This window comes from Molothrus ater, chromosome 15 (assembly GCF_012460135.2).
Source record: "Molothrus ater isolate BHLD 08-10-18 breed brown headed cowbird chromosome 15, BPBGC_Mater_1.1, whole genome shotgun sequence".
Lineage (NCBI taxonomy): Eukaryota > Metazoa > Chordata > Aves > Passeriformes > Icteridae > Molothrus > Molothrus ater.
The window spans coordinates 18,304,608-18,327,933 of NC_050492.2; the positions used below are offsets into that span (position 1 = coordinate 18,304,608).

The following is a 23,326-nucleotide window of genomic DNA, read 5'->3' on the forward strand; positions in this document are numbered from 1 at the left end:
CACAAATATTAAAATTACAACTGACTAACACAGCCCAATCCTCAGCCTCTCAAGGAGGACTCCCAGGTCTCACCCTCAGTGTCAGGCTGTGGGGCTTGCTTTGCCCAGAAAATGGTGAGACTCTACATTTCATTGTTTAAAAAAGACATCTTTGGTGTCCCTTTCTATCTGCTTCTCTTAAAACAAACAAAAAAAGAGCTAGCGAAGTGTTTACTCTGAAAGGCACGTGCTGGCAGTGCTGAGGAATTCCCCTCCATGGCAGGGCTCTCTGCGCAGTCTGGTGGGAGCTGTGGACCTACCAATGCCCAGCCTGGACACTGCAAGGCACCCTGGAGGAACCAGGACCTTCTCTCCCCTCTGTCAGGTCAGATCTAACCCAGCAGGGCCACAGCAGAGCTGGACCCTCAGCCCCCAGCCCAGCAGAGCAGGAGGCTCCTCCAAAGACTGGAATGCAACTCCCATGAAAAAGTGTCGGAGAGGAACTAAAGCCAGGGGGACTTCAAGGCCTCTCAGGTGCAGAAAGGGCAGGCTAAAGAGGGAGAAAGCCTGGGTACAACGTGCAGGGCAGTGTGGGGAGCCTGGGCCATCAATCCTGCCCCAAACTGTGTGGTCCATAGCAGGGGGGTGAGGTGGGAGGGCAGAGGACAGCAGAGGTTAAACTGCAATCCAATGGCATGCAAAATCACATGTGATTGATTGGCATTGATTATCCCCTGCTGAGGTGAATCATAGCCTGGGAAACAGAAATCAATTCCACTGCATTAAGCCCAGTAAGGATCTGGAACATCAGCAAAATGCCCTGAAACACCACAGCTCGCTGACACCACCCAGTGAAGCACAGCAAGACATGGCACAGCATGGCACAGCATGGCACAGCACAGCACAACACCTGCCCAACCCGTTCATGCCAGTCAGGCCAGGGCTGTGGGGAGGGAAGGATGGGCTAAGTGCAAAAGCCCCGTGCCTGAGGAGCTCCCAGCCTGGGCAGCCCCGTCCCTCTGCCCATCCCAAGCGCTGCTTCCTGCAGGGATGGGGCCGGGGTCACGGCTCACACGGGACCCCCCAGCAGCTCGGGCAGGGCTGGACCCCGCCGAGCTCTGCCCTACGGCTCCTCACCACAGCAACATGCTGCTGCAGGCCTACCAACAGCTGCTCCTCTTCCCCAAAATGGAACAACACTCCTAGACCGAACAGCTAAAAATACTGGCACATTCCAAATTTCTCTGCCCTTGTTACAGCAAAGAGGAATTTTGTGCTACCCAACCTAGACAAAAGAAACTCCCATCTGGCAGCAGCCCTCGTGTCGCTCAGCATCCCCCAGCAAACCAAAGCACCCATTCCAGAATGCCAGCGAGCAAGAGTGTGAATTTACATCACTCCACCATCCTGGCCAGGTGTAATTTACTGGAACTGCTGGAAAGGAGAGTTCAGGAGGAAATAACATCATGGAAGGGTTCAGCACAGAGGCTCTCACAGCCCCAGGTGCCCAGAGCCAGGACATGGAAGGAGTGGGGCAGGCGCTGCTCCAGAGCCCAGTGCACCAGCAGAGACCATGCAGTGCGCTGGGTCATCAACAGGAGCAGAACAATAAAACAGAAAGGGAAGGGAAGGGAAGGGAAGGGAAGGGAAGGGAAGGGAAGGGAAGGGAAGGGAAGGGAAGGGAAGGGAAGGGAAGGGAAGGGAAGGGAAGGGAAGGGAAGGGAAGGGAAGGGAAGGGAAGGGAAGGGAAGGGAAGGGAAGGGAAGGGAAGGGAAGGGAAGGGAAGGGAAGGGAAGGGAAGGGAAGGGAAGGGAAGGGCAGCTTTCAGGCAGAGCCACAACTCAGCCCACCTGAGCAGGTGAGCAGAGGGAAGCAGAGCAGCAGAGCTGCCTTTGGCCCAGCTGCCCTAGCCCCTTCCCCACCCAGCACCCATCCCTGCCCACCAGTGCTGCTGGGTCCTGGGTATGCACACAACACAAAACTCTTCTATCTGTATCAAGATGCACAACTCATTAGCTCTTGGATTAATGGCAATTTTTAATTTGTCAGGCTATGAACACCTTATTAAGCTGTTACACATCACACCTGTGGTGGCAGAACAGCACGTAAATCAAGACAATTAGCCTGGGACCCAATAATCTCTCTACCAGTGCAGATAACCCTGACTTTGTGAGGAAAACCAACAGCTGCTCTAGGGTGCCCCAGAAGACCCAAGCAGCGGCACCAGCCAGCCCCACACAGCCCAGCTCTGGGTGGGTGGGAGAGGTTCTCAGGTGCTCCCTCAGTTAACAGCCCAGGCTGGGGCAGGACAGACCCTCTGCTCATACACCTGAGATAACCACAAACCATGGTCTACAGAGCACGGCAACTTCTTTTGAGAAATCACAGAATATTCTGAGTTGGAAGGGATCTGCAAGGATCAATGAGTCCATCACTCACGTGGCTGTCCCATATGGAGATTAGACTCAAAATTGGCAATATTTGCACCATGCTTTAACCAACAGAGCTAACCTTGGGGGTTTAAAAGCAAACTGACTGAGAGCTGGGCAGTTACTGAAACCCACCGTTTCCTGAATTATTTTTTTCTCTATTTACTATTCTTTTCTACATTATTCATCTTGCACACACACTCGGGCACATCAGGGCGGCCCTCAGTGACTCCCCGGTGTTGCCAGGGCTGGGTCAGAGACAGCACCGGGGCAGTGACCCGGGCTGGCAGCAGCCTTGCCCTCCTGCCCCGTGCTGGGCTGCCCCCACACTCACTGCCTGTGCTGGCTCACACTGCCAGAGCATTCCAGGCAGCTCATCCCACTGCTCTGTCCCTTGGCTCACGCAGGATTTAGCTGCCATCCCTGTGCCAAGAGGCTTAGCTGCACAGCAGACACAACCTCCTCAAAATGGCTGATTTGGACTTAGGAATAGTGATGGAAAATCCAAGTCCATCTGCAAAATACACTCTTAAAATAATGAGACTTTGTAAAAAGCAGCTGAGCATTGATCAAGTCCTCCACCCTTTCCACATTAAAATCTTTAAAAACTCCAATGATTTCTGTCACAGAACTGTCTGGGCACTTCTCATGCTTGGGCATAAAGGCATAAGCAACCCAAAAAGTGGCCTGGTTCCAAAATACCTTCTGAAAACCTATGATTTCCAGGGACATCACTGGTTGCTGAAAACCTGAACATCTGACAGAGGAAGATACTCACAGATGGTAACAATAGTGAGCTCTTACTATTTACAAGATCTTCGTCTGTAGCAGGAACACAAAAGCTGCTTTTCCCAAAAGGTAACCTGTGCTGAGCACTGCAGCACCAGCTCTGACCCTCAGCACACCCCTGTGTCCTGGGGTGCTGCCTTGCAGACCCAGGGGACTCTCAGTGCACAGCCCTGCATTGGACTGTTCTCACAGACGAGGGGTCGGTGTGCAGACACTGGGATGGATGATTTCCAACACACTTCATGTGCCATGCAGTCTGTCTTTCTGGTCATCTTGCTGCAGCCATCTGTTAGCTGATCAGCAAAAACTATTGACTGTTGAAAAATTTTAATTAGAAGTACCCAAATGTCAGCTAAGTGAGTAAAATTCAGAAGCAGCAATCTTTGCTCTCATGTAGAGCAGCTATTTTCAGCTTACAACCCAATTTTGTTGCCATCTTGCTCTGATGTCATTCTCTGCCACATTATTCCAGTTTGGTGCCCCTGGAACAAGCCCCTTGGCTGAACATGGGAGGCACAACATGCACCTACTGCTTCCCACAGGAGCTTCTCACAGGAACCTGGCCCTGGGTGCCACAGAGAGAGGATCACAAAGCACATTGCACACTGGAGATGCAGGGATGGGGGCCCGTGGGCAAGCCTGGGCACAGGGTGGCCGAATGAGCTGCCTGCAGGTGGGGCAGCCTGGGGGGCAGCACCAGGACAGAAACACAGCTGGGTCAGCAGGGAGACACAAAGGGTCTGGCACATGAAGGGGAACAGAGGGAGGCAAAAGGGGAACGTGGCCGATGGAATATGGACACCTTCAGCATGGGAAAATGACCCCTCTCTGCCGTAATGCACCTCTCTGCAGGGCGCACCCACAGCAGCCACGCCCGTCAGAGTGGTGGCATTTGAAAAATGTGCTTAACGCTCCAATTCCAATTCTACAGGAAAGCAAACACACCAACACTGTGCAGACAGTCCCTGGCATTTGCTGCACGGATTTGAATTTAATCAGCCCAAGATGGCTTAATCCAGCACCTGGGGCTGTGCTAAGATGGCAGCGCAATGGCACTGGGGCAGGCCGTGCCACCCAGAGCCCTGGCTGTGCCACCCCCACCTCAGCACCCGTGTCTGGGCCGACGGGAGATCTCAAACTGACACCAGTGCTCCCCAGCAGCATTCCCCTGCCTCTCCCTGCCCCAGCCAGGCCCCAGTGCCCATAGGCCCCTCTCTGGGAGGTGGCACGGCCTGTTAGCACACCCCACTGCCCTCCTGGTGCCTCAGGAGCTGGTGCCGCTCAGGGTCCTCCCTCTGGGATGTGCCCCATTCCCCCAGTGCCACAGGTGCCCGTGGCAGGTGGCCACTGTCGGGTGCTGCCTCCACACACGGCTCAAGGCCACTGCCAGCCCTCCTTGCTGGGGCACAAACCCTCCACAAGGCCCTGCAAGAGCTCAGGGTAACCCAGAGCCCCTGCACGGGCCAGACCACAACACACGCTTTATCTGCTCCCTCTAAAACTCATCACAAACTAAATTTTCTGCTGACTTTAACATTTCTTCCCATGGAAGACAGATGCCTGTGCCATCATTTTCAATCTGCTCCTGGAAGAGCTTGTCTCAAGACATTTTCCTTGCAGTACTTTAATTAAACTTTCTTTCTTTCAATTTAGTTGGGTTCATTAAGTGATGTCCTGAGCCATTGAAATGAATTGCTTAAAAGTGATTTGTGCAGCAGCTTGAAGGAGCAGATTGCAGCTATAAATGAGCCTGTCTTTGAACTTTACAAGTTTTGCCACTTGGGATGCAGAAAGCACCCAAAAGCCTCAAGTCCCTGGGGAAGGCCCAAGGTCTCTGTGGGCAAGGCAGCATTCCTGGCTCCTGCTGGTAAGTTACAGAGAGTGAAAAACACTTGTTTATAAACTGCAAGTGGAAATAACAAATATTTCTGCTTGAAAAATAACAAATTTCGTATATACAGCTATCTTTAGTGGAAACAAAACCCTTGTTTGTTACAGGGAATCAATTCTGGGATGTCAGAGGCTTCCAAACAGAAGCATGGACAGTCACTAGATCCAGTGAAAACTCTCTTCCCGTCAGATGGTCAACAGCCAATAGACACAACTATACAACATCCAGCAACTTCCACTGAAAAGCTGCAGTGATAAACAGTATGTTCTCTTACAGCCCTCAGCTTCTAAAAATGAGGTGAGAGCTAGGTACTTCATCTCTTTTCCTCCTGCTGTTGTCAGTGAGAAAGCAGGTTATGGATGTTACCTGACACTCATCACCTGACACTGCTTCTACACACCATCCATGGGCTGCCCAATACTTACCCAAAGACAAGGCACTGGGCTTCCCTCTCTCTGCTCCTGCCTGCTGAGGTTCAGCAGGAGAGAATCACATTGTTTGATCTCGGGCGGCAGAGCACCATCCCAGCACTGCGTCCGACACCAGCTCACGCCAGGCAGGCGGAGCAGCAGCTCCACAGTGACATGCTGCCCCTGCAGCATCCTCCTAGCACAGGTACAGCCAGATCAGCCACGTCTGCGTGGCCTCCACCACGCAGGGAAGGGAGACCTGGGCCATTTGAGCTGGTCTCACACCCCAGACAGCGCTTGGGGCAGGTCAGTCGCTGCACAGCACAGGGCAGTGCTTCACCCAGGGCTGGGGAGCACTGCCCAGAACACTTCTGCAGAACAGCCATCACAGCCAGAGCAGCTGCGGGACACTCAACAGGGTGCAGCCCCTGCCCCTATGCCCAGGTGTGTGCTGCGGGTAAGGGTGTGGATTTTAACAGTTCTGCTGGAAAGCTGCTTCCTATTCTGAGAGAAATCTAGGCATTATTTAATTCAAAACAGAAAACAAGCTGCACTGTGGGCTGTGAGCAAGTTTGGGCTTCATTCGGAAGGGGGAAAAGTGAAAATACTAATTAACCCCAGTTGTTGGAAGAACGCCTTGCAGAAACATTATTCAGAATGGGTCACAAATCATAAAATAATAATAATAAAAAAAGCCACAATGCTCTGGGGACATTAAGCGATTACAGAGAGTTGTTATTTGGCTGATTTTCACACTTCATTAGCATGTGCATAATTTAACAAGTGAACGTGCTGAGGGCTGGCAACACATAAGAGCCACTTTCTTGAAACACCAACTGTAAATTGGGACACCACAGTTAGGGGGTTTGTTTTAAATCATGATGGAAAAGCAACGGACATGAATTCCAGGCCTTCAGCAGAAGAAATGGATTTTCAGGGACTACAGGCCAAGCAGAGAGGTGCTATGGGAAGGTAGCTGCCCCTTTGGACATGGCCCAGAGAGCCCAGCTCCGCATGGCTGGGAGCTGCCTCAAAGCCATTTAACACAGAATTAGGTAAATCTGGATAAAAACAACACAGTGAATCTGTGACCTTCTACTGCTCCCGCTTGTCTGGCACTCACCACAGAGCAGTGGGGATGGCACTGAAGCAGAGGGTGGACAGAGTTTGGGAGTTACCATCAGAACAGGCAACCTTCCAGCGCACCGATTCCCCTTCCAGCAGGGAGAACGGAGAGCAGGGAACAAAGGGGATTTATCAGTACCAGGATGGCCACATCACATGGAAGGGGCAATGCCAAGACAAACCAGAGCACCCAGGGCCCCAGGCTGCTGCCAGCCCTCGCTCAGGCCACGGTGGCTGAGAGCCCACGGGCATCCCACCAGAGCCTGTGACACGGGGGGACTGAAGGCTCCACAGCCACCAGCCAGGGACAGGGAGGGGGACACTGAGGGACTGAAGGCTCCACAGCCACCAGCCAGGGACAAGGACACCCTGGCCCAGCAGCCAGGGCACCCCAGTGCTGTCTCCTGCAGGGCTCCCACAGCACCTAACAAGGTGGGCAGACACAGCAAGCACAGGTGTCCAGCACCTGTGAGCTGAAGGCAAAGGGATGGTTCAGATGAGGGAGAGACGAGACCTCTGCAAGAAAAAAAAAATCTCTTCCTCCTTTTTCCCACACTGTGTGGCAGCCACATCTCTAAACACTGTTCCAGATTGCAATTTCCCTATATTTTAACAGAGATTCTGTTTATGAAACTGCAAGAGGATTTAGTACTTATGAATAATGCCATGAGGTCCGGGAGATGTTTCTTTATATGATTAACTGACCACAGGCCATTTGTTTTACAACAAAGAGGCTCAATGATCCGTGCACTCTGATTTATTCAGCCCCCATCTAATGCAGTGGCTGAAACCTTCCTGGTACCCATATCTGCACAATGATGGGAGGAATGCAGACCATGAGAGCCTCTGCATGCCAGTCCATCAGCTGGGGCAGAACTGATGGGCAGGATCCCCAGATGATGGCAGGGGAACCCAACTGGCACACCAGGTTTCACAGTGAAGCAAGCCAGGGTTCAGCTTTCGAGCTCTCCCTAATGCTGTCCTCACTGGGGCATGGCTGCGGGTTTCACCCACATTTCTGATTTCAGATTCAATATTTGCTGCAAAGATAACGGGTACTACAAAATAATCTAGGGGAATTGATATTAGCCCTGCCCTATTGGGCGCCGTTGACACTGTTTGTTGATGAAATACTGCTGCACTGAAACAGAGTGCGAGAACTGGCGAGTGGATTTCCCTCTGAATAGAAGTGGAACTGACAAATGTACTGTAATTGTCCAAACTGAGCAGCTGATGGCAAGTACCTGGCATCCTCCGGGTATCACACACTTTTTCTCTCCAGCAGCACTCCTGCATTCCAGGAAAGGATGCTGGAAATGTTACCTTCCTTCTGAATTTGGCTCTTAATAATTGAACAAGAAATTATATGGCCACAGAAGAAGTCTGAGTTTCTCCATCCAATGAAACACAGCAATGCCTGGTTGGCACTTTATGTTGTTTTGTTTTGCTGTACATAAATAATGAGGAGTGAGGATGCAGTACTTTGACGTTGAACTTGGGAGTATGAGCAAAGCTACAGTGAGAGTAAGAAATTATGCAAAACCATTTGTGCTTGGAATGTCAATGTTTCAAGATGATGCAAACAGGCACCTTTTAAACCTCTTCTAAAAACCCAAAGAAGCCTTGGGACCAAACCATATGGTTTAAGTCATCAGCCTATAGCAAGCTTAATGCTTCTGCCAGCCAGCAAGGATTTGGGCAATTAGTTTATTAATGTGTTTATGTAAACAAAGAGAAAAAAAGTTGGGGAAAGTCTCATCCATTTCTCTCTGCCAAACTTATTGAGCATCATCAAACAGAGAAAATGCAAATCTAAGAAACTTTAAAACCCAACAAAGCCCCAGCCAGTCCCAGCACCCTGACAAGGAGAACTGGATCCCAGCACATATACAGGGCTCAGTGGTGTCTTACCAGAGTAATGAGGAATGGGCAAAATGGTCCCTTCCAACCTCAAGAGTCTATGGAACCTCAAGCAGAAAAATACCATATCCCTTACAGTTCATTATTATATATCCCTGACTCAGAACAAGGAATATCTAATTATCCCAATTGCTTCTGCTTTGGGAATGGGCCCTTTACACTTGGATAAAGGTGCCTATAAACAGCAGCATTTCTGCCTGCTCAGGCAGGGTCAGGTTTTATATGCTCTGAGAAGATTAACTTTATTCTTAGTGAAGAATTTAATTACAGGAAGCGATTAGCCAAGTGCTCCCAGTCAATACAGATGCAGTACAAGCTGTGCAGGAGTGGGCACCTTTGCTCCTGTGCAGGAAGTCCAGAAACACTGACATTATTGCAAAGCCATTTGGGTTTTAAGTGACACCAGCCAGACCTGGATCTCCACAGGCCAATTACAACATGCTGACTTAAGCAACTTTCAGCAGGGCTGGGAAACCAATAAAAAGACAGCAGGAGACTGAAAGTCCATTTTAAAATGCAGGAATACATCAGTTTATAGGTTTGTTTTCTAATTGCAACTCTGCAAAAATTAATGGCTTTTGAAAAGTAAAAGAAACACAGAAAACTGCTTGCAAACTCTGCTAGCCAGAAAACGGCACTTGCTGATAAATGTAACTGTTTTCTCTGTCTTTTGGAGAAGAGGACAAAAGAATGCCTTGAATATTTGCTGTCTCCTGTAACCCTTTCCACGGCATGTTAATAACTGCAGCTATTCACTAAGCAAGAAAAAACTGTAATTAAATATACCTAAACCAGCTTTCCAGCCTCCAAATAGCACTGCCAAGGGCTAACAAAGGCTAAATCCAGCAAGCCAGCCCAGCTGCCTGTTAGCAGGCTCCCACTGAGGCAGCGATGGTGGGAGCCCACACTGAGCACCCAGCGGGGACAGCTCTCCAGGATGATACCATGGTGCATTTCCTACTGCTAATTACCACCCACACGCCCTCCCAGGCCTCCATGTGCACTGAGAAGGCACTGGCTGGAGCCACTGCTCATCAGCTGCTGCCCTGAGCCTGACACACAGGTTTTCCAGGGGGGTGCTTTCATTTGAAGGCCTGAGACTGCATATGCAGAGGAAAAAACCCTTTTTCTGGCAAACCCTTGTCCTCTATTTCATCACCTCATCAATAACTTTGCACATTGTCAGAAACAGATGGCAGGGAAAGAAAGAGGTTTGGGGAAGCAGCAGCTATCAGGAGATCAGGAACAAAGTGGCTCCCAAGTCTGGAATTCTGCTGTATACCAGTACCTCAAACCAGGGCACAGCTCCTCCCTGGAGCCAGGAAAATCACTCCCAGCCAGGGAAGTGAAAGGCGCATATTCCTCCTCAGCCTGGCTGCACCACCACTGTGGGACAAAGCCCAGCGAGGCAGAGCTGGTGCTGCAGTGCCTGCTTGGAGAGCAGGGCTGGCACTCACTGCTGTGGGCACTCCCCGGGTCAAGCCACAGCCTATAAACACTCTGAACGAGTGGGCAAGATGCTTTGCCTGTCCCCAGCAAATGCTGAGCCAGGGCAAGACACCCAGCCTGACATGGACAGACACCTCCTGCACATGGGAACATGAGCATTCCTGCTGAGATGAGTCCCTCCAGAACATGAAAGGTGCAGTGAAATGGATCTGAAAACAGATCCTCACAGCTTCCTTCTCAAGAGAAAGCAGAGCCCTCTTAATTAAAGAAACAAAGCCTTTAAGAATAGTACTCCAAAGCCCCTCTGGTTGCCCAGGCTGCTTGGGTCCCTGGCAAAGGCAAACACACCAGACATGAGCACAATTTGGAGCAATTTCTGGCAGCTCTGTGCAGAATATTTCCTCCTGCATCGGAAGGAGGGCTCTGGCTCACCCTGCACCACTCTCCTGCTGCTCCCACATCAGCAGGTCCATGGCTGGACCCACCCCTTGCCCCATGAGAAGCTGAGAGCTGGGAAGGGGCAGGGGTGAGTGAAAGAAAAGGCAAGAGCCATGACTCCAAGCCCAGCAAGCAGAAGGTTCACTAGAGGTGGTGACAAGTGTGTGTGTGTGTCTGTGTCTGTGTGCGTCTGTCTGTGTGTCTGTGTGTCTGCGTGTGCATGTGTGGGCGTGTCTGTGTCTGTCTGTGTGTCTGCGTGTGCATGTGTGTGTCTGTCTGTCTGTGTGTGTCTGTGTGTGTCTGTGCAGCCAAGCACACAGACATGCACAGCAGCAAGTGGAGACACAGTTAACTGTCCACAGCCATATGGGCTCTTCGATTCACAACTGCTCATCCCTGAGAAAAGGCTCCCCAAAATGCTTGTGAACATTCCTCTGTCCTTCTGCCTCCTTCCACAGGTAGAATACCCCATCAGGAAGGGGGAGATGGCATCTGCCTGCCTGCGAGAGAGCCTTGGTGCAAAGAGGACACCTTGCACTGGGGCTGGTTTTGGCTGTTCAAGGAGGTGGCAGGATGGGTGGTAAGTCAAAGGCCTCAAAAGACAACATCCTTCTGCAACACAGACATGTAGAACCACAGTCCTCCCATCCCTGTAAAGCACACGGGACACTGGGACCACACAGCCAGAGATGACAGGGACAGGATCTCACACCTGCATTTAGCAGACAAAGCACCATGGCCGTGTCCATCCTCAGCCAGGGCCAGGGAACGTGTGGGTTGGGATCTACAGCCCATGACACGCCCAGGCAGCCTTCACATGGAAACTGACAGCAGCATTTGGCCCTGAGAGCCCAACTTAGAGCAGGGCTAATTGTATTAAGGACCACACAGCGTATTGCTTTATTTGTAATGAGTTTTAGGCTTCAGAAGCTGAGAATCCCATCTGCAAGAACAGACTGTTGCAGGATTCATCTATTAATAGCCACTGGTACACACTTCCAGCTGAGGGACACAAGGAGGGAGGAGACAACCAGATGGAGATAATGCATTAGGGTGACACAAAGCCAAAAAAAGGATGATCCACTTCCCCACATCCTCACACACATCTCAGGCTTGCAGCAGGGAGCAAATGAAGTGTCACATGTGATTAACTCATAAACATCCTAATTAGAAAGTTCTTACATTTGATCAAATGTCCAAATATGACAAGACTTCAGTGTCCTCCCCAGAGCCCCATGCAAACAAGGAAACACAGCAGACTTCAGCTCCAACTTCAAAGCAAGGCCCATGCCCAGCGTGGCACGTGTAAGATCCTGTTTATGAAGTGCTTTGAGAGCTGCTGGTGGAGGTGTGTTGGATGAGAACCAAGAGCCACTCTTCTCCCTTCTATGCTACACCCAGATGAATTCTCTGACTCAGGCTGACCTCCAAACCAGCCTGTCAGCAGAAGCTGTTGCCACTGATGGCAATGGTGAGGAACTCTGACCATCCAAAGGTCCATGGGAGACATGGATCTGGCCTCACCGTCACCAGAAACAGCCCCAGCTACAAGTTAATCTCTACACAGCATCATCTTCACAATCTTGGGTGAATTCAACCATTTAGTGCCACAGGTACTGACGCCTAGCTTTGTTTTTATGCCCAATGTTTTTCTGCCTGATGACTTCCATCAAAAAGCTGAATACCCTGTTACAGCTGGAGCCGCTCAATCAGTAACACCTCGCTGCTGCACATTGCAGGACTCCTAATGGAAAACATTGCATCAAGTTGCCAAATGACAGTATGGAACAGGATCCATAGCCAGGTCTCTGCTGCAGGAGAGCCTGTGCTGAGCTCCACAGGAGCAGAGGGGCTTCCCTCAGTACCCCCAGGATGCCAGCAGCATGGCAGCCCATCAGCACGGGGTTTGCTCCATCACCATAACACACTTGCTAGCAGGAGTCCGGAGGCTCCCCACAGTGCCTGCAGCTCCAGCCCCCCAGCCCATCTCCCTGGCTGCTCTCCATACAGAACACAGCAGAAGCACAGCTCACAGCTCACAGCATTGCTGAGCAAAGCCAGCAGAGCTCCTGGGACTCACAGGCATCACCAGGGGCAGGCAGGGTCCCACTGGACTCCAGCCATGACCTGCAGATGGAAATCATGCTGGGTCAGGTGGCTGCATGACCCCCAGAGCAGAGCCCTCACCTGAGGCCAGTGTGGAGAAACACCATCACCAAAACTTAGCCAAAACTCAGCCAAAACTCAACAGTTTGTCACTGCTGAGAGGTGCAGGTCCCTGTTTGCTCTGGTGCCTTCAAACAGAGCAATTCTGTAGAAGGAAACTGCTGCAGAGGTGCTTGTGAAGATTGTGGTGGGACTCTGGCTTCTGCCAAGAAATCAGGCAAACAAGCAGACTGCCCCTGGATCCCTGCAGGACTCGTATCCTCCAGCTGAGAGTGTTACCCGAACAGATCTTCCCAAGCAGAGGCAATCACAGGCAGACATCTGGCACACCATTCCTGCTAGCCAGAAATGTTCAATGGGGAACCAGTTACAAAGCAACACTGCTCACGCTGTTATTATAATTAAGAATCTGTCAGCCTGCTGAAACGAAGGCCAAGTTTATTTAGGGATTGTGAGGGAGGGCTCTCCAAAACAGCCTCTCTAATTCTCTCTCTTCCATTCCCCACAACCCACAGAGATGCAGGTTTCCACTGACAACTTGTGGTTGGAGCAACCTCCACCAGTGCTGACACCTAACGTCCAGCAGCAGACCCCATCTCCTGCTCCGAAACAGCAAATGCAAGGGTCCCCTAATCATTATGGGGGTTTCCAGTGGAACTAGGAAGAGCAGGCATGCCCCATCCACAGGCAGGTACAGGCGGGTGAGTTTCCACTGGTGCTCCTCCTGCCTCAAGGGGCCATGCCGTGCACCTCACCTTCAGGACAGTACCTCAGGGATCTGCAGAGCAGGACCCCAGGAAGCAGAGCTTGTTTGCCTGGGACTCCATGCTGGCTGAACAGCCTCCCACTGCACATCTGGACACTGCAGGTCTCCGGGCACCTGTCAAAGGGCTCCAGTGCTCCTGGAGCACCAGGCATGCGATGGGCAGTCTTCCTGGCAGTAGGTGAGTGCCCCACAAGCACATGAGAACACCCAGTGATGTGCACTGTGTGCCTGTGCGAGTTTAATGTAGGAGCCAGGTGTTAAACAAGCTACAGTCCCCCCCCCCAGCACTGGTCAGCATCTAGCCCCATCAGCCTGAGCTCTGTGGTGAGACAGACTTAAGGGCTGCTGCCCCTGCACTCCCTGACCTGGCCCCTTCTCTCTCAGTACAGTTGACTCAGGCTGCAAGGGAAGGGATCTGTCTCCCCAGCTGCCAGGCTGCTGCAGGAATGGGCAGTCAGGCCCTGCACGTGGTGCTTGGCCAATGCCTGCACTCCTCAGGAAGCTGCTGCTCCCCAGGCTCCAACCACCCTGCCTTTACTCACAGAGCCAACAAAGGCAATGCCAGGAAATGCCAGATAACTCAGCACCGAGGCTGCACTGCTCATTTCAGGGCTACCTGGTGACACAGCAGCACACAGGCAGGGGCCCAAGCGCTGCCCCCAGCTCTGCCAAGGCAGCCAGGGGCAGCACCACCACTGAAACACAGCTGCAGCAAGCAGAGGACACCCAGAACACCGGTCTGGAGCTGGCTGACCATCACTGGGCACTGTTGGGGCACAGCATTGCTCCATCCCCAACAGCAGTCAGGGTGCCAGGGCAGGGTGAGAGCAGGGCAGGACCACAAGGGCACTGACTGGAGCCACACCAGCTCAGGTCACACGTCAAATCACAACTGAGACACATCTCTTGCCATGAGCTTGCCATCAGCTGATGAGGACCCAGATATCAAGAATGAAAACACCAAGATGAAACTTTAAAAACCCATTGGTCTTCCAAAGTCTGCAACACCTTGAAAGCGAGCACATTTCGGGAGCCCTGTTTGTGTGGCTGTTTTGGGCTGGGTTCACTGAAGCCATAGATGAACCAGGAGCCATTTTGGGGTCTGGGGCTTCCCCCACTGTTGCACATCTCAGCGAGCTCGTTACCAGCATTTGGAGAGGTTCAGCTTTGATACTCCTCGCACTAAAATGAGTTGCAGATCAAACCAGGCAGTCAACAGAATTTTTAAATTAAACTACAAAATTATTTAAAATCCCCTTTGAGGACGCTATCACAGGGTTAACACCCACTCTTGGCTTCAGATAATACAGCAGCAATAAATGGTAATGTGCTCTATGAAACATGATTTATTTTTGCTGAGCAGGCTTGGCATTATAAATCTCAGCACTCTTAACATTTAAAGTTGTTATTCTAATGACAAAATAGACATGAGGGAGATAACAGTCTTTATCTCCATTAATGTTTTATTGTTGTTCAGAGAATATGGATATGGACTGATCCAAGCATAGGAAAATCACAGCAATTTGTTTGCACATTGGGGAAGCTGAGATAATGGTTGTGTTTTATGACCACACCAGGGAATCAGCTGAAATGCAGGACAGAGCAGATCAAAATGCGGGATTAATCGGCTGCTTTGGTTTCTGGTTTATATTCTGGTTACATTTCCATTCCCAGGACCTGCCTTAGCATGACATTAGAAGAGATGGTCCCACAGCTGACTCGTGGCACCCAAGGAAGTGAGGAAACAGGCTTTGAAGGAAACAAAAAAGGCTGCACAACAGTTCTGTGCAATGCAGACCAGCAGCACTGCCAGGGAGGCAGGATCCTTCTGGGCATGCAGCTGCCTGGAGCCGACTCTGCTCTCCCTGAGCGCGGCTGTCGGGGCCCCTGCAGCTTCCTGTGGTGTCACAGCACAGAGCTCCTGACCTGCCCGGCATTTCCCCTCCCTCCCAAGGCACACCACACCTCAGAGGACCCCAACACCCTCTGTAAGCTGAACCTGAAACAGTGAGCTGAGCTGCAGTGAGGGCTGTGCTCCGGAGGCTTAAGCAGATAAAAGCTGAAAACCAAAACAACAGAAACTCCAGACAAACCACACAGCCACCTGCCCCATCCTGGGACCCCCTGGGCCAGACAGGGCAACCCTTTCCCCTCAAGAAATCAGGTGCATGATGCATCAGGGAAGAGCAACAACCAGCGCTGCCCTCATTGACTCCAACAGCTCAATCACACCTTTTCTGGGAGGATGGCAGGGAGGTGAGCTGGGGACAGCATTCCTGACAGCACACAAGCAACACACCACAACACACCAGTGTGCACATCTGGCCTCCAGTGCCCAGGTGCTGGGGCAGGTGGCCACGGTGGCATCTCAGCCTTTCCCAGAGTGCTGGGTCAGGCCCAGGCCAGTTCCAGGTTTGCTGTGCCTCAACTGCCCCTCCACAGGGCAGAGCAATCGCCAGCTCCCCAAGTCGTGGGGATTTGGGAGGGCTGCAAAGAGCTCAGGTGCCACTGCCCAGGGCAGCTCCGCACAGGGATGCTGAGCTGAGAAGTCCGGGGGCCTTTTGGTCAGCTCCAGGCAGAGCGGCTGTGCAGCAGCTGCACCAGCACCGGCTGCGCGGAGCCCCGGTACGTGCCTGGGCACTCCCCACCGTGCCCGGAGTGCCCCCGGCACTGCCCGGAGCCCCGGTACGTGCCCGGTACATGCCTGGCCCCCCGGTACGTGCCCCAGTTCGTGCCCTGGTACATGCCCCGCTACGTGCCCGGTACTCCCCCTCGGTACTGCCCGGAGCCCCGGTACCTGCCCGGTACCTGCCCGGTACGTGCCCGGTACGTGCCGTCCCCTCGGTACTGCCCGGAGCCCCGGTACCTGCCCGGTACCTGCCCGCTACGTGCCCGGTACTCCCTCCCGGCCCTGCCCGGCCGCTCCCTGCGGTGCCCGAGCCCCGGGCCAGCCCTGCCCGCAGCTGGGGCTTTGTGCCGGCTCAGCGCCTCGCAGCGAGCGCCGCACAGCCGCCCTGGGGAGGAGCAGCGAGAGGCAGCCGCTATTTTTAAGCCGCCTGATCAGCACCGTGCCCGGCCAACGCGCCTCGGCTCCGCTGCGGGCGTGGCTCACCCGCACCGCGCCCTGACAGGCACCAGCTCCGGCAGCAGCAGCGTTTCCCTGTGACCCCGCAGCTGGCACGCATATTCTCAAAGGATTTTTTCCACAAGCATTTATTGCCCCAGTCAATCACTAACAAGCAAGTCTGGACTCAATAATCTTGGAGGTCTTTTTCAACCTTAATGATTCTATGAGTCTAAGCCTGCTGGCAGGGGTACACCTCTGCCCCAGCTTGCAGAGTTAGGGAAGCTGATGATTACCATGTCTGCCACAGCATTAGGCCCTTCCACCTACCGACCTTCCAGGCACCAGATCTCACCAGCTCTTTTGGGAGGAGGCGTCAGGGGCTTGGCACAGCCCTGCAGACTCCTGCTCCCACAAGCAGCCACAGGGGCAATCTGCTGGGCCAGATCAGGAGCACATCCCACCCAGCATCCTGTCTCCAACAGACAACAGGTGATACACAAACAGCAACCAGCAACGTTTCCACTAGCATTCTCCTACCCTCTGCAATATTCAGCCCACGGGGCTCATCAACCGGAGGTGGTCTCTCTACATTTAATAAATCTTGACCACTCCACCAAGGCCCTCAATTCCATCTCAAAACCTGATGAGGGGCTGTCCTGTCTGGCACCCCAAGGATCACCTGCAAGCGCCCACAGCACAGCTCGGGGTGCTGGGCCTGAGGGCCTGACCAGTGCTGGGTTCTGACCTGCTGCAACTGCAGACCCCACAGCAACAGGGACCAGGGTAACTCCAGGCTGTAAGGCCAGACCCCTTTGGGTGCTGTTGGTGCCTCCTGGGAGTGACCCAGCTTTCCCCAGCGCTGGAGAGGCAGCAGCTTGCTTCTTGCACAGAACTGAGGGGACAGAGACAGACGCAAGCCATTACCAGGGACCAGGCACCCTCCTCACAGTCCATCTGCAGTGGGTCAGCCACATCATTACCTGCTCCCAGTCCTCTCAGTAATCTCTAGATTACAGAGTCCCTAGGCACATCTATTCTCTCGTTAATCTGTAGATTAAAGCGTCCCCAAATCGGCTTTGACGTAGAGCATTGCAAACAGTTGAGTTATGCTGTGCTTCTGCAGAGATCCCATATGAGACAGAATAAGGGATGGACCCACGTGTCTGTGGGTCCTTCCCACTTGGGGAGCAGAGGCTCAGGAACAGGAAGGGATGTCTAAATACAGTACTTGCATCGTTTGCAACAACAGAAATACCCAACAGCTCTTGCCCTAAACCAACACTGGGAGATGCTTCACTTGGTGCTCTTCTGGAGACTAAAAAACCTGCAGATTTTTAAAAAATCAACCACCGTACCACAGAGAGCTCGGGGCAAACTTCCCTGGCATCAGGGCAGGGAGGCACTGGCATCAGAGCCCCTTCCTGCAGCACCATGGCAGGGCAGGATGGGAATGACTGAGATGCTGACAGAGAGTCACAGAGGGAGTAACAAGATTAAAGCAGGAAAAGGAAATAAAGGCTTAGTGATAGATTTTGCAACAGCAAAACCTACTCGGTTTGGGAAACACCCCCTCAGGAGATTAAACACTTGCAGGGGCTTTAGCCAGGCCCAGGGAAGGGCGCAGGGAGCAGCCATGCAGGGGCCCAGGAGTGGCTGCAAGGTGTCACGACTGTCCTGCCCAGCAGGGTCAGCCCCGTGCCTGCAGGGGAGAAAGTGCCTTGGCAGAGCCACTGGGAAACACGGACATCCCTCAGGGGATCCAGGATGGACCCCACAGCGGCCCCACACCATGGCCTGGGACACAAGCACTCCCAAGGATCCTTCTCCAACAGCACAACCACCTGGCCAGGCCACCTCCCCGCCAAGGACCCTTAAGGCCACATCTCCAACAAGCACATCTAGAAGTGGAAGCTTCCAATGGTTGTTTGTATTCAAATGTCTCAATTTGTCCTACTTTTGGCTGGGCACTCAGCAGAATTGCCAATGAAGATAGATTTAAGCAAAACAAGAACAAATCAAGCATATTTTCTGGACATTTTTCATGTGAGGTCTGCCGCTCTGCAGCAGTGCTGTGAGATCTGAGCTGGCACTGCCCTGGAACCCACTCGTCCTGCTCCCTGTGGCCGGCAGACCTTGTGGCACAGCCGGGGACGTGGGCTGCACCTCAGCACCTCCCTGGCAACCCGAGTCGAATTAGTACAAGGGCCCCGTTTCTTCTCAGCAATACTCTGAGCTGCACAAGAATAAGGCATTCAAATGTGCACTTGTGAAATACCATCCTCACCCCACATTTGCATGAAAATACCAGACCTATTTAAGTGACAACGACACTTCACTAAAGCAAATTACATAACCGGCTATTTCCCTCAGCTGACACACCAGAGACACTTTCATTTCCAAAGCAAGTGTGCACTTGCTGCATAGCATTTGGAAGGATTTTCTTCTTTTTAAACCAGATACCACAGCGTTTTAGGCATATGCTGCTTTCACATGTAGGAAAAAATGAAACTCAATTATCTAAATTTTTTATCTTAGCAGAATCTACCATTTCAAAGTGCAGTCAGCCTCCCTCTAGCAGAGCCATTGCAAGGAGTCAGGAGTTCTATATAGCACGAAGGGAAGAAAAACTCCCAGCTGATAGAGAGCCATTAAATCCCCTCCTGCACTTCCCCCTGCCCTGCCACCGCAGCAGGGATCTCACCGGCTGATTCTGTCATCTACTGCACAAATGCCTCTGTTTCATTTCTACCGAGAGGATTGCTGTGCTTCCCTAGTACGACGCACAAGGTCCTTCTGAAAATGCCAGCATACAGCCACAGATTGCAGACAGACTGGATCTTACCACTGAAAACCACCAGCCTTCCCAGAAATCACTGTGGGCTCATCTCCACCCTCCACCCTTCCCCACCAGGAAACCTGAGCTCTCAGCTGGTCACAACAAGGTAGCTACAGCCTCATTTCACATTTGCTGGCTGTTGCAGCTGCCTTTCAGAATGCAGCAACAACAAAATCATCCTTCAGAGAGCACAGCACATGGCGATGTGAGCAGACAACCGGGAGGTCCCATCGTGGCCACAGCAGCCTCCCGGAGGCACCGGCCCGCGCCGCCCCTCTCAGCAGAAACGTCAGCGTGGTGTGGCCTCCACAGGTCCATCACTCAGCGCCAGGGCAGGTCTGCCCACTGAGCCCAGAGCAGCTGCACCTGGCCCCACAGCACGTCCTGCTGGCCCCAGGCCCACAGTGTGAGACTCCCAGGCAGAGCAGCAGAGCCAGGGATGCCCCAGGACAAGCCCTCCCCAGCACCTGGGGGCTGTCACGCTGAGCACTTGCATTCCAGCTACGCACAAGCAACACAAAAAAACATTTCTTTGGCTCATCAGGTATTCAAGCTTTCCATTACTATATCAAGCCAAAGACTTTCCACTAGATAAACCCTCCTTTAGCCATGTGACAAAATTCCCAAAGTCTAGCTTCCTCTAAGTCTCATGAGGATGACACCATAAGTGAAAGCCTCTTTGGCTACTAATTAAGCTACAAATAAGCCTGCTCAGACTCTGGTATGGAGTCTGGTTCTTGAAGCCTCATCGAAGGTGTCAGTGCTACCAGAAGGGTGGGGGTTCAGTTTTGCTTTACATCAGCTGCACTTTCCTCCTGAAGCCAGAGAGCAAAGGGAGGTTATGACAGAGCTGATGTGAAGTTGACAGCTCTTCAGCTACCAGGGAAGATAGCAGAGGCAACAGCAGCTCCATCCTCATCCCTCCTTCACCCCTCGCTGCTGGAGCTGCCTTTGTGGTGGCTGCAGCAGCATGTGCAGGCTGAGCTCATGTTCTGATGCCTGAACCGAACATGGCCACACCATCCTCTCTGCTCTTGAGCTATTATGGGAAACCACTTTCAAATGCACCATGAGCCTCACCAGGGCTGTGACATTATCCATGTGCAACAGCCTTGGCATCTCCTTGCATCTGCAACGCACCAGTCAGGATGCACTTCACTACACCTTCCTGAAGCAGCTTGTACTGAAAATAACCCCGAAACCACTGCTCCATTGACGAGATCTGCACCAGCGTTTGCCGTATTCCCGCACCCCACAGCGGCTTCAGCCACCTGCAGCACCGCGAACGCCCTCAGGGGCTGGGGAAGCCGATCCCGAGCCGCGGCCGCCGCCCGCATCCCTCCGGCTCCGGCGAGCTCCGCTCCGGCGGGGAAGGGTTGTGGGGGGGTCGGGACCCCCCTTTCTCCCGGGTCAGGAGGAGCAGGAGCTCCCGGAGGGCCCTGGCGGGGCTGGGGGCGGCTGCGTCCCGAGCGCCGCTGCGGCGGCTCTCGGTGCCCGGGCTCAGCGGCCCCGCTCCGCCGGGGCACCGGCCCGGCCCCGGGAGCCCACCCAGCGGCACCGGCGCTGCTGAGTCACCGCAGCGGCTCTGCCGCGCCCGCAGCGAGCCCCCGGGGCCGCCGCCGTGGGGCCGAGCAGCCCGGGCCGAGGCGGCGGTGCCGGTGCCGGGACGGCCGCGGGGGAGGGCGCGGGGCGATGCGCGGCGGGGCGGGCGGGGGCCGGGGCCGCTGCGGGGCGGCCTCACCTGCTGCGGGCGGGCCGGGGGCTGCGGGCCGGGCTCACCTTCCGTGGCATAGCTGTGGTCTCGCAGGAAACTGCTGCTGATCTTGCGGGTCTCAGCGTCCTCCTCCATTGACGGCGGGCAGGCGGGCGCGGGGCGTCAGCAGCCGCAGCCGCGGATCCATCATCCCCCCCCGCGCCCTGCTCCGCGGCGGCGGCCGCCAAATGCGGCGGGGGGGGCGCAGGGGCGGCGGTGCCCGGTGGCTCCTCCCATACGGCACCGACCGGCACCGCGCGGGCGGGCGGAGCGCGGCGCGGCCCCAGCCCCAGCCCCAGCCCCAGCCCCAGCCCCAGCCCCGAAGACGGTCCTGATCGGAGACTGTCCTGATCGGAGACGGTCCTGATCGGGGATGCTCCCGCCACGGGGGATGCTCCTGCCCGGGGATCGGGGATGCTCCTGCCCGGGGATGCTCCTGCCACGGGAGAGGCTCCTGCCACGGGAGAGGCTCCTGCCCGGGGATGCTCCTGCCCGGGGATGCTCCTGCCCTGGGATCGGGGATGCTCCTGCCCGGGGATGCTCCTGCCCGGGGATGCTCCTGCCCGGGGATCGGGGATGCTCCTGCCCGGGGATGCTCCTGCCCGGGGATTGGGGATGCTCCTGCCCGGGGATTGGGGATGCTCCTGCCCGGGGAGGCTCCTGCCCGGGGATGCTCCTGCCCGGGGAGGCTCCTGCCCGGGGATCGGGGATGCTCCTGCCCGGGGATGCTCCTGCCCGGGGAGGCTCCTGCCCGGGGATCGGGGATGCTCCTGCCCGGGGATGCTCCTGCCGCGGGATGCTCCTGCCCTGGGACGTGCCCTCCTGCCTGGGGATGCTCCTGCCCTGGGACGTGCCCTCCTGCCCGGGGATGCTGCTGCCCCGGGACGCTCCTGCCGCGGGATGTTGTCTCACCTGGTGACGCACCTGCCCCGGGGACACTCCAGACCGGGGATTGCTCCTTCCTGCCCGGGGCGTCACCGGCCCTGCTGGACACCCCTGTCCATGGGACGCTCCTGCAGCCTTCAGGCAGAAGGACTGCCGCTCCCTGACCTGCCTGCCCAAACACAAGATCCCAGCCGAGGGCTGGCAGCAGACCCTTTTTTGGCAGAGCCAGAGCATCCGAACGCTGGGAGTCGCGGGACAGGGGATGCAGTAAGGGCCATGCAGGTGGCCATGCCAGCAGTGCTAAGGAGGTGTGTGCCCACGGGCAGCTGGTTCAGGCTCACCCTGTCTTGACTTTGGAAGGGGGTAGGAACGGTCAGTGATTTATGACCATTTATGACTCTGGTGGCATCCAGAGAAGAAAATGAACCCAAGGGCTATGGGGGAAGGGAGGGCTTTCGTGTTCAGGGCACATCTCTGAAAGCACAGGCTGTATTCTGCACTCATCATCTGGCGCTCACCAAAGGGAAACAATGGCCCACTGGAAGGGTTGTGTGCCTTGGTAGGGTCCAGGAAGAAGCCTTGGCACTGGCTGAGCCACTGACAGACACAGGGAGGAAATTCTCAGGGGAAAAGTTCCCTCAACTCCAGCACCTGAATTTGGAAGTAAAATCCAACCGCAGCATCAGGGCACAAGAAATGCCCAGTCAGGCAGCAGCGCACACACTGGGCAGCAGTGAGAGGACAGCCACTACTCCCCACTCTCACACTGACCCACAGGGTCCCTTCTACCCTCCACTGTCACACTCAGCTGCTGAAGGGAAACATGGGCACAGACACAGCCTGGAGTCTGCACCCCACAGCACCCCACTGCTCCACTGCTGTCAAGACCCACCTGAGCACTGTCCTGGTTCACTGTGCACAGGAATATCACCGGCGCTGGGCACTGGCTGGATGCAGCACGAGCTGGCACATGTGGGCACAGGCCCATGGCACCTGCCCACCCACCCAGCACCCCTCGAGACCCCCACACCACGGGGGAACTGCAGAGCTCAGCACACGAGCTGCTTGACAGTCCAGGGCCACCTCAGTGGGGAGTGAAATTGTTACTGGAACAGGAGGATGCAGAGGGAACGGACAAAGATGGTGGATAACATTGTAAATACAGTGGTGCACTGCAGCTTGATTTCCTCCCCAACTGTAGTAGCATAATTAAAATCTCATTGGGAAGGTGCAAGATTTATTATTATTCTGTTGAGATTCACTGCCTACTTGGGGAAGCATAGGAGAGAGCACCTCTGAGCAAGAGGGCTCGAGGACTCCAGTATGTCCAGTATGTCCATCTTTTGGACAGCAGGTTCCACACCCGTGCCAGACACCCAGCACCCAGCACCCCCCACAGCAGCACAGCCATCACACCTGTGCC

At 54.2% G+C, this 23,326-nt stretch overlaps 1 protein-coding gene across 1 annotated transcript in view; it reads right to left on the minus strand.

The window, feature by feature from the left end:
- PPP2R2B (protein phosphatase 2 regulatory subunit Bbeta) overlaps positions 1–21,220 on the minus strand; it is a 39,105-nt gene extending 17,885 nt beyond the window's left edge. The window contains 1 exon segment of the mRNA XM_036391590.2: positions 21,045–21,220. Within this exon segment, the coding sequence (XP_036247483.1) occupies positions 21,045–21,114 (70 nt within the window). The 5' untranslated portion in view covers positions 21,115–21,220.
- Positions 21,221–23,326: the final 2,106 nt, after the last annotated feature.